Below are 11880 nucleotides of genomic sequence, written 5' to 3' on the forward strand. Positions count from 1 at the left end.
TCCAGCCGCCGCCGCCGCTGCCCCGGCAGCTGGCGGCGGTGGCTGGAACTGAGTGGCGTCGGCCTGCTGCAGCCGCCACACAAACATTACCGCTTTTACTCTGCAAACATTTACACACAGATCAGAAACATGGAATAAAACAGAGTGTGCTTTGTCACCATCGTTTTGGGATGAGAAATACCAGCATTTAAATTACGATAAAATAAAGAGTGGTATTAAAATAACGCTAAAATAAACCAGGACCTGCAGTAGACTCCACACATCCCAGGGTTTTGCTTTGATGTCAATCATCTTGAATTCAAATGAGGTGTGTGTGTGTGTGTGTGTGTGTGTGTTGGACAAGCTGACAAGGGAATGAAACAAGGACTAAAGAAATGTGACACAGAAAACAGGGAAATCAAAGTCCTGTATGGCGTTCTGTGCTGCCTGTTTGGCAGGACCAGAGCTTAGACCCGCCCCACCCCCCACCCCACCTCCCCAAACCCCTTCAGTCCTCCAGAACAATGGGCTCACTGGTGCTGGAGGGGACCAAGGGCACGGCCAGGGAGCGGGGCGGCGGTGGCAGCTTGATCCGGACCAGGAGGTGAGGTTTCCTTGCTGCCCGGCGCATCTCGGACTGGGTTAGATGTTTCCTCAGAGCCCTGACGGAACAAAATGTAAACATTAGCTACAAAACAGGACAAGAACTTTGTAGAATTTTTGCTACTTTCTGCTCCTTCTGACACGATGACCTTGTCTTCCCCGCAGTCTGGCTCAGAGTGTGAAGTGCTTGTGCTCACTGGGTAGTTTTAAAGCTATGGGTCTATAGACAGTCCTCCCAGGGTTCATCAGAGCAGCTGGTGCACCAAACGTTTGGACCCTTCATAGTGCAGACAGCACCACCAGAATCCACTAATTTAGGGTCAGCCTGCTTAAGCGACCACTAGGTGGTGGTAGTACGCCAAGAAAAGCTTCTTAATCCAGCATCATGCGGTACTGCTGTTGTAGCTTCATTTGGAAAGGATTAGAGAGATGACTTTAGGCATGGATGACTGAACCTTTACCAGCAGTGTCAGCTCAACTCGTCAGGTGAAAACGAAGCGACGCTAAAACCCAACCAGCCTGATCATGAGGGACGCCACCGCGACAGGGACGAACGTCCCGGATCCTAAAACAGCGGCAGTTAGCTCGTCCTAGGGTTGTCACGGTGTGAAGATTTAACCTGACGGTTATTGTGACCAAAACTATCATGGTTTTCGGTATTATCGCGGTATTTTTTTAAACGTGCTACATTTTCAGACATCTACATAAACCCTGTATGTCAGGAAATATTGTCCTCAGTTTGTGTCTAAATTTAGTCTAAAATGTGTTATTTTGTAATTATGTTGTTTATTTGTTTACATTTTCCCCCTTTAGTCTTTAAAATACAATATTTGCCCATAACTTCTTATTTTATGTCTGTTTGATGTCATCATTTTAAAAATATTAGACCAGATGATACTCAGTACTCAAGTAGCCTTGTAATCAGATACTTTTTTACCCTTACTTGAGTAATAAACCCTATATCAGGAAATTATCGTCCTCGGTTTGTGTCCTTCCAGTGAGCTTTGCAGATGTGGGAAAATGTCATCAGACAGTAATCGTTGTTAAATTCATAATTATTCTCGGAGAGAGACCAACTCTTATCTGCCCCTGGGAGCCCCGTAATGCATAGCGTCATTTCAACATGGCGGTGTCCGCGACACGGTTTATATGCAGGTAGCGGCGCTGCGGCTGCTTTATATAGCGACTCGTTGCGTTCTCCCTCAACCCAAATCCTCGGATCACGCATTTTAGCTAAAACGCTAACGTTAGCTTGCCTTGCGTTGACTGCAGAGTTGTGGGAGATGGTCACGCAGATGTGTCATGAGATTTGAAGCATTGCTGCCTTTCACAGACACTTTTTCTGCACGTGCTGCAAACAGGATAGCCGTCTTCTATCAGCTGTCCCTCGGCATTCTTCACATATCCAAAAAATGCCCGTACTTCCCACTTTGTCTTCTTTGAGGGATAATAAATGTCCTGAGCGCTGCCGTCTCCTCCTTTGGCCGTTATTTCAGCTTTAGCTTCAAGAAAGTTTTGGTTGTAAACAACAAAGCGCGCATGTGCCGCCGGCAACTTCAGCAGATGATACGGTGGCTGGTAAGGGTCACCGCGCCTACACCGCAGCCACGGTAATCCACCGAGATTATATATATTTAAAAAAAAAACAAGACGGTTATTATTATTGTCAACTTTTTACCGGGGTTTACCGCTACACCAGTTACCGTGACAACCCTAGCTCGTCCACGTGAAATAAAATCACAAGGATTTCATAGTGACCTCGTTCAGCTCGGGCCCGTTCTTGTGCTCGCACGTTGATGAGACGGTGGTTTGTCAAATCTGATGAGTCGACTTGCAAAAAAATGGCCGTCACTACTTCTAAGAGCTCAAATTTTCTTCACCTGAGAAGATTAAACTAAAAGATTCCCTGAGGAGAGGATCTTCATCAGATCTGGTCCTCTTCTGTGGGTTTTAGCTGCTGGTTCAGGGACATGTACCTGGTGTCTTTTGTGGCTACAAACACCACTGGGTTCGGAGCTTCTCCCTGGCTGACCTTCTGCCTCTTGATGACTGACTGGGAGGTGGTCCTCATGCCTGAAGTATACGGCCTCCCGTTGGTCGGGTAGGGGACCCCTGAGGCCTGTGAACCAATGAGAACACCAGGGCTCAGTTATTACCCTCCCACGCCGTGGAAGCTAAGTGTCGTTCTGTGGAGGAGCACTGACAGTGTCGAAGCCTCGCTTTCCCAGCAGGCTTTGGGCCACCCGAGGCTGGCTGGCCTGGTTTCTGTTGATGGGTGTTGGGGGTCCTCTGGATGCCTTCAGTTTCAGAGGAGCTGAGATGGCTGCAGGAGCACAACAGGAAGGGTAGGAAGGACACCAGATCAAAGGTTAAAACCAGAAGTGAAAATCCCCGACACGATACCTCCGGGTTCGGATTAGACCAGGGGTGTCAAACATGTGGCCCACGGGCTGAATCCGGCCCGCAAACGGGATAAATCCGGCCCGCGAGATGGTTGTGTAAACTTTATTTTCATACTTTACAATGTAGAGTGAAAATAAACGTATGTTTGTGAGCAAGTTTCCTCTCTGAGTATAAATAAAACAAAGCTGCGCTCAAGGCTCACACAAGAACTTGAATCACATCCTGAAGTTGGCCGCCACTCAGGATGTGACTCCTGATGTTGATGTGCTGGTGAAAGCTAAAAGATGTAAAGTGAGTCAAATATACTTTAAGTGCTGCATGAAACTGATCTACCCACGTGATCTGTAAGCTGTTTGAATCACTAAGGATTGTTTATTTATTTATTTATTTATTTATTTTTCAAATTTTCAAGTACACTTCAGGTGTTGTACTTGTACTACACTGTCCTCAGGCTCCAGCCTTGTTTTATATCGATTGTATTAAAACAAAGAAAACAATCTGAAGTTGTTTTTAATTTACCGGTCCGGCCCACTTGGGACTAGATTTCCCTCGATGTGGCTCCTGAGCTAAAATGAGTTTGACACCCCTGGTTTAAAGGCTTCAGGGCTGAAGGAAGATGAAAACAACGAGCTAATGTTTGAGACGGTATCCCAGCTGTGTGTGTGTGTGTGTGTGTGTGTGTGTGTGACTGTCTTGTGCCAGAACAGGAAATGAGAAAACAGCGATACTAATGTGGGCCAGAATTAATTCTACAACCTTTTAGTTCCTGTTTCCTTCCTTTCAGTCATGATTTTATTTAACTGATGAGATTTTTATTTCCCATAATTAACATCAATCTGTTTTTATTCAGCAAAAAACGATGAAAATAAACCTTCCGGGGCCATTTTACATTTAGTGTCCCGGTCACGACTCACCTAGATCCTTCACGATGGCGGCCAGGGACTGTCGAGGCACCACTTTACACTTTAAAGGGGTTTTTGTGGCTTTGGGCAGCCTGATCATACCTGCAGAAACCAGCAGAGGTCAAAGGTCTCCATCTGGACCTCACCATGGCTCTTATCGTTACTCTGTGAGTATTTACACTCAGCCTTGACCGCGTTGGCGTTGATGGAGGCATAGGGTCTGCGTGCTGCACGTCGGGGCTGCAGGATGTCCTCACACACTCTTCGAGCCACTCGGGTCAACTTGGTAGTCTGCAGGATGAAGGTCTGGCGGTTTTTGGCCAGCAGCTTGGCTCGGCCTTCATTGCGGGTGAACGGCGACAGGCCCTGGACCTCCTGACGGGTCATATGAGCACGAGGCCCTGACTCCTGGACAGAATGCAGAGTTGAGCCATAATCAAGTGATGAACACTCAAATATAAAGAGCAGTGGTCGGTGTGCACTCACAGAACCAGGCCTAGCAGCTCCTTCTAGCTGTGTGGGGGTTTTCAGACCTCCGTATTTTTTCCAGTAGATCCAGCAAGAAGCGCAGAGTCTGCACTGCATGTTCGGAGGACCCCAGGCATACCACTGAGGCGACTGGGCCGCTGGGGGACAAAATTTACTGAGGTCAGGAGACGAGACAAACGGGTCGAAGCGTTCGTCTCTTTCAGTCTTCTGTTGAGTCGCAACAGAAACCAGATTTTCCATCAGTGGACGCAGATCTGTAGATGTTTAAAAGGCTAACGGTGACATCTGGTCACATTGTCTCCCAAGTATCCAGTCACATCGAGTAGGGTTGTCACGGTAACCGGTGAAGCGGTAAACCCCGATAAAAAAGTTAATAATAATAATAATAACCGTCTTGTTTTTTTTTAATATATTATCTCGGTGGATTACCATCTTGAAGCTAAAGCTGAAATAATGGTCAAAGGAGGAGACGGCAGCACTGAGGACATTTAGTATCCCTCAAAGAAGACAAAGTGGGAAGTACGGGCATCTTTTAGATATTTGAAGAATGCCGAGGGACAGTTGATAGAAGACGACTATCCTGTTTGCAGCACGAGCAGAAAAAGTGTCTGTGAAAGGCAGCAACGCTTCAAATCTCATGACACATCTGCGTGACCATCACCCACAACTCTACAGTCAACGCAAGGCAAGCTAACGTTAGCGTTTTAGCTAAAATGCGTGATCCGAGGATTTGGGTTGAGGGAGAATGCAACGAGTCGCTATATAAAGCAGCCGCAGCGCCGCTACCTGCATATAAACCGTGTCGCGGACACCCCCATGTTGAAATGACGCTATGCATTACGGGGCTCCCAGGGGCAGATAAGAGTTGGTCTCTCTCCGAGAATAATTATGAATTTAACAATGATTACTGCCTGATGACATTTTCCCACATCTGCAAAGCTCACTGGAAGGACACAAACCGAGGACGATATTTTCCTGATATAGGGTTTATTACTCAAGTAAGGGTAAAAAAAGTATCTGATTACAAGGCTACTTGAGTACTGAGTAACATCTGATGTAATATTTTTAAATGTTGACATCAAACAGACAAAAAATAAGAAGTTATGGGCAAATATTGGTATTTTAAAGACTAAAGGGGGGAAATGTAAACAAATAAACAACATAATTACAAAATAACACATTTTAGGCTAAATTTAGACACAAACTGAGGACAATATTTCCTGATATACAGGGCTTATTTTGAAAATGTAACACGTTTAAAACAGTACTGCGATAATACCGAAAACCGTGATAAATTTGGTCACAATAACCGTGAGGTTACATTTTCACACCGAGACACGTTAGAGGTCATGGTACTCACTGTGGCAGCTCTCACAGCTGAGTCCTTTCTGGAAGCCTGCTGCTCCGTTCATACCGGGCTTGCTGCCTGGTCCCATGATCTGATTCGGGTTGGGTTTGGTGCTGATGAAGGGAGGACAGCAGGCAGAGAGGAGGGAGTTAGTTTGAAAGCCTGCAGAGCAGCGAGCAGATCCCGAGTGTCAGCTGGTACTCACTAGGTGGGGATGTACACCTGCTTGAGCTTGCTGTCTGCTTCTGCTGCCTTTAGTCGTTTCTGAGTTAGAACAACAACGGCTTATAAAACATCGTATGGACAAAATGTATTTAGTCTTTTTAAGTGTCGAGCGGGTTGCCGTAGAACCTGTTGAATGTAGCGGTCAGTGGTCTTCCACATGTAGTAGAACTGGACCACACTGGCCAGAGACTTCCAGGGCAGCTGAAGGGCAGAAAAACAAAAATGAGGGTCCTGTTTCACGAGGATGGGTAGGTCAGTAGCTAGTAGGGCTGCAACGGATCATCACTAATTCGTCTCCGCACAGATCGCTCTCTCTACGGTTCGGCACGCACACGATCCGCGGATCGGTCACGAGAAGGGCCGAGGCACCACCTGTTCAACCCAAATGTGAAATGCACAGCAGTGATTGTGGAGGAAGAGGAGGAGAGGCGCTTGGAAAACCACCAGCGTCGTTGAAGTCGCGTGTACGGAAGCATGTTGGCTTCCCTGTAAAATACAATAAAGATACAAACGGGACGTTTGAGGGTGCAGGGGGGAGGAGGTGGCGCGGGCAAAAGGCCTGGGACAACCGTTACTGAGTCTGAAATATTGGAGGGCACAAATCTGTAAGAGGACAGAAATACAAGCAGCTTCAGGCGAGGAGATGAGTGAAAACAGGCTAGGGCAAGCCGTTTTCACATTTAATCAGCAATCAGACCTCTCTCTGTTATTCCCATTTCACATAGCAATACTTTCATTTATCCTAGTACTAATTGTATTTTTGTTAGTCAGAACTGCAAATGAAGACATCAACAGCTGTGTTGTTGCTATAGCAACTATAATGAGGGATATCCATAACAACAACGACACTAGTAGGAATTAAGTCTGAGATGACTCATAATCCTCAGAAACCTACGGTGGTCTTTTTGACATTTATTAGGCAGATATCTGTTATCGTCTATTGTTCCTAGTACAGATTAACATTACAGATTTCCATAACATTTGTACTGAAATATTAAATCTAAATAGCCAAAACAACACTGACATATATTATAGAACGTAACTGCGTTAAATGAGTCTTCAGTTAAATGTTGTTTGTATTTATGTTTATGTTTATGTATTTAGCAGACGCTTTTGTCCAAAGCGACTTACAAGTGATAATCGGCATGTTGTCCTTGAGGCTAACAACAACAACAACAACAACAACTTGACATCAATCATGGAGAGGAGGGAACAAGGAGCAGTGTTGGGAAAGTTACTTTAAAAAAGTAATTAGTTATAGTTACTGATTACTTTGTCAAAAAAGTAACTCAGTTACTAACTGAGTTACAAGATTATAAAAGTAACTAATTACCAAGAAAAATAACTACTAAGTTACTTTTTTCATTAAAACATGCAAAAATTACTACAATAGTGAAATATAAATGACTGGAACATAATAAAATGTCCAAATGTTTTTTTTATAAACCTGAATAATTTAAATAAATAAGTACTTAACAGGAGGAACTACTAACAGGAACATTACACTAATCTAGACTATTAAAAGGTCACTGTGTGATATTTAACAAGACCCCAATCAGCTAACATTTAAAACTGCAAGTAGAAACACCTGTAAGGGTTCACGAGCCTTTAAACAGTCTCTCAGTCTAGTTAAATTACAGAAATAAATGTAATTTTGGACAGTATTTTAATTTTTCCAGCTTCACATAATTGTGTGTTTTTAGCAGCATTTCTGTTGCTGCTAATCTAGTAACGGTTAAATAAATAATAAAATCCTTTAAAATGACACTAGAAGAGGCACAAGCCTGATGGAGGACTTACATTTACTAACGTGGGTCAGACCCAACCACAGAAGAGCTGAAGCTGGGTGGTAAACACACACAGGAAGTTGTGATAACACCTGAGCTCCATGACGTCTGAGACTGATGCATCAGTGTTACAGCGGGACTAAAGACATGATCAGAAACAGGTTACAGCTGGATGATCTAGGAAGGTAGAAGATCAGGACGTCTGAGCGGTGAACAGGTGAGCGGACCTTCAGAACGTCCCACTGTCACGCTAAGAAGGTCACGGCTGCAGATCCACACCTGCAGCCGTAGATATTCATCACGTCTTCCTCGTTCTTCACGGCCGTGATGCTCTTGGATGAAAACATCTGCCTCTTTAGCTCCTGATCAGCTGATGACAGCTTCAACACACCGCGCTGCTTAATGCACGCTTTTCCTTATCAGTAACAGAAACGAGGTTTTGTTAAAAGAAGACGTAATTAATTAGTTTGCTCGTTACTGAAAGAAATATTTTTTATTAACGCGGTTATTTTAAACGGCGTTATTCCCATCACTGCTCTGTTGCGTCTACAGCAGGCAGTGACTGAGACAGCGAGGATCTCCGCCCACCCGGCCAATCATCATGGTGTTTGTAAGCGCGTTACCGACACCTCTCTCTCCCTGGCTGCAGCTGAAGTGTGGCGGTCAGAAAGCCTCACACTGTTGCTCAACGTTCGACAAGCACATAGTAACGCACAACCTTCCGTCCCCGGTAACGGTAACGGCGTTACAACAGTGGGAAAAGTAATTAATTAGATTATTCCGTTACCTAAAAAAGAGCGCCGTTATACTTAAACGGCGTTACTCCCAACACTGACAAGGAGTGGACAGTAGAGAGGGGGACGGGTGCAGGAGGGTGCTAGTTTAGAAGATGCTCTCTGAAGAGCAGGGTCTTCAGGAGTTTCTTGAAAATTGAAAAGGAAGCCGCTGTTCTGGTAGTGCTTGGAAGGTCATTCCACATTTGTGGAACGATGCATGAGAAGAGTCTGGATTGTCCTGAGCGTGGTGTAGGCACTGCTGGCCAACCATCCTGTGATGACCGGAGCGGCCGGGCCGAGACGTAAGCCTTTGCAAGAGGATTCAGGTAGATGGGAGCCGTACCGTCTCGGACTTTGTATGCTAGTGTTAGCAGTTTGAATTTGATGCGTGCTGCTAGCAGTATTTAACGAGCACTGAGCAGAAAAAGCTGCACCAAGTATTTAACAGAATAAACAGAGAACAAATTTAGTTTTCTTTTTTGTTTCTTTCTACAAATCAGAAAATGATCCGACTCAAAACCGGGACGCGTTTCTTTGATCTGTTGCATCTCAAGTAGCTAGTTGGTCTCTTTGTGAAGAAAGGCATGTGATGTCTTGTTACACCCAGTAGAAAACTCCATCACACTCATCCAGTGACTGGAACTTAAACATTTGGTTTGAAAACACAACCAGAAGCAAACAAAATGATTTTATAACATGATGATGTGCTACCGCTCTCATCGGCAGGAAGATTTCCTTCCTTCAGGTGACAAAACACAACAGTGTCCACTTATCTGGCTTCTCTTCTTAGCATCATGCTAACGGAGATGCTTCTCCTGCTCCATCCTGTTTGTGATGTAGCTGCACATCATAGACAGGAGCTGAGGCTACAGCTAGCTTTCCAGGAGAACTACTACTATTTTCAGTCCCTGCTCCATTGAGGTACCTGACAAGGCTGAGTCGGGCCAGCATCGTGATTCTGGCTGCTGATTGGCTAGGGGTTAGGCACCGGTTGCTCCGGAGTTTTCTGCCTTCTGTTTCACCGCCTGCAGCCATTTCCTGGTTCAGAGTCTGACAAAAAGCCATAAAACTGAGCAAAATTTCCAGCAACACCACCATTTTTGTGCTGAGCAGTGCTTCTGTGGAGCAAACAGGTTACCTTACACTGTTCACTGACCCCCCCCCCCCCATGAGGGGCGTGCCCACTTTCTGTCGTGGAGCTGCACGACAACAAAATTACACTCGGATGGGCTGACTCAGACCGCGCTGTACAGAGCTGCTGTACAGAGCTGCTGTACGCTGAGCAGAGCTCCTGGAGAACTAGCTAAAGAGGTTCGCTGCTGCTAAATAACACATTTCTACATCAGCAGACGACAGACTTAACCCTTTAGGCGCCAGAGTGTTTTCCAGTAAAATATGAGTTTTTTTATATCACTATTTAAAGCGCTCGTAGCTTAAATCTGGTTAGAGACAGAGGAATATTGTACATTAGAAAAATCTTCAGTATGAGCCAAATTTTGTGATAGGAACAAATTCACTCACATAATTTGCATATTATGACGTCATCAGGTAGCAGCCATATTGGATTGCATCACATTTGCTGATTTATTTTTTTATGTTTTTGTCTTAATTTTTTACTGTTATTGATTATGATACATATATACATATTCCTATGTAGACATATACAACTATGTATGTATATATATATATAGATAATATTTATTACTTATGTATATAATTATATACATTTATAGACAGACAGGGGCTGAATTGATCACCAGCGGAGTTTTCACCGGCCCGATCACTGCCACCACATCCCCCCCTCCCCCCTGGCACGGTGGATCAAAGGATCAGACCCGGTACGAGCCCCCCCACCACGTCTCTTTGCCCGACGCAGAACATCAGAAGAGATACGGGCTGGATGGCCTGCTTGTGTAACCGTGTCGTTGCCTGACGGACTCCGTTGCTGCGCGCTGAAGCCACGCTTTCCGTCTCGCTAGAAGACGGCAGATCATCCTCGGACAGGAAATATTCGTCCTCCAAATCCGAATCTGCCAGTACTAGACGAAGAGCTTCGTCAGCACTGAACATTCCTCTCGGCATCGTGTTTTTTCCGCTACCGCTCGCTCGCTCTCACTGCTCTGACAAGCCCCGCGGCTCTGCGACTGGTGGGCGGGGATCAAATTCTAAATACTCGAAAAGTTTCAATAGTAACACACCCACAAATGCTGCTTGGATTGGAGTTACGGGTGTCTGCCACCCCGCAGTGTAACGTATTAACTGCATGAGGGCTCATTTCTGCTGCTGTGGCTTATTAAATCCAACATTGCTGCTCGTCGCAATTCTGCGACTTTGGCGCTTAAAGGGTTAATGGGTCTTTAAACACTTTATTAAAGCTAGATGGGACCTTCTGATATAAATGTGATAAAGAGACTCATCACCAGTAAATAATAAACCTGTTAACTGGTAGCTTCCAGAGCAACCTCCAGGAAAACAAGAGACTTCATCATCATCTGTGGGTCAAACAGCACATTACAGGAATATAAAACTAGAGTCTGACTCTGAACTAAGTCTGAATGTTCTGTTTGACACTTCTGGTGAGAAAAGGTGGATTTCCCAGAGCCCAGATGAACAGAACGATGCTGCTGGGTCTGTGTCTGAGCCGTAGAACCAAGAGCAGGGATGTGGGAGCTTTTCTACTGATGGATGGAACATTTAAACACGATGGGCATCGAACTGACAACTAAAGCTTACAAAGTCCTGGCGGATGTCATTGAAGTCTTTTCCGTATTTCTCCAGAGCCTCCTCAAACAGCATGGCCTCCGAGGCGCTCCACTCCTCCATCTCATCCCGACAGAGAACCGGGCCCCCCTGAGGAACCAGGGTGGACATGGCTTTGGCCAGGTCATAGCTGTTCTTCTGCAAGGTGTCCATGGCGTGGAACTGGGCCGAGACAAGACAACAAAATGTAATGACTAATCATAACCCAGTGTTTGCTTACTCTGTGTCCACAACAAGTTCGTTTTAATTCAGGCGATGCTTTTAAACTCTTAGAGGCTTCAGAACTTGTAAAGGGGGTGAAGACCCAGCGAGAGGCTCCGTCTCACCAGCGTTATGTCTCTGGAGGCTGCAGCTGCACTCATGTGAAGGCTGGGCTGGCGGATGGAGCTGCTGCAGTCCAAGGCCCGAGCAAACGTTCCCACAGCTCTGAAACGGGAGCGGTTAACGGTGTCACTCAGCTTTCATAAAACACGAAGCAGGCGTGTAAACACGTCTGACCCAGAGACCATCATGAGTGTTGGTGCCGCCCGAGTTTAGCTCTAACGCGACAGGCCAAGTTTCGGCCCATTCAAAACAAACAACCAGACAAACGTGTGATTAGTTTAGGG

At 45.5% G+C, this 11880-nt stretch overlaps 1 protein-coding gene across 2 annotated transcripts in view; it reads right to left on the bottom strand.

Moving 5' to 3' along the window:
• Positions 1–428: 428 nt before the first annotated feature.
• mta2 (metastasis associated 1 family, member 2) overlaps positions 429–11880 on the bottom strand; it is a 53379-nt gene continuing 41927 nt past the window's right edge. Inside the window, exons 8-18 of one of the 2 annotated variants that reach the window (XM_054733695.2) lie at positions 11599–11698; positions 11246–11434; positions 6076–6150; positions 5930–5988; positions 5737–5837; positions 4374–4513; positions 4067–4295; positions 3900–3989; positions 2787–2905; positions 2559–2701; positions 429–641 (exon numbers count right to left, since the gene is read on the bottom strand). In XM_054733695.2, the coding sequence (XP_054589670.1) occupies positions 488–641; positions 2559–2701; positions 2787–2905; positions 3900–3989; positions 4067–4295; positions 4374–4513; positions 5737–5837; positions 5930–5988; positions 6076–6150; positions 11246–11434; positions 11599–11698 (1399 nt within the window). In that variant the 3' untranslated portion in view covers positions 429–487. The remainder of the gene's footprint in view (positions 642–2558; positions 2702–2786; positions 2906–3899; positions 3990–4066; positions 4296–4373; positions 4514–5736; positions 5838–5929; positions 5989–6075; positions 6151–11245; positions 11435–11598; positions 11699–11880) is intronic. The other variant, XM_054733696.2, reaches the window with a different exon arrangement.

This window comes from Nothobranchius furzeri, chromosome 3, assembly GCF_043380555.1.
Source record: "Nothobranchius furzeri strain GRZ-AD chromosome 3, NfurGRZ-RIMD1, whole genome shotgun sequence".
Lineage (NCBI taxonomy): Eukaryota > Metazoa > Chordata > Actinopteri > Cyprinodontiformes > Nothobranchiidae > Nothobranchius > Nothobranchius furzeri.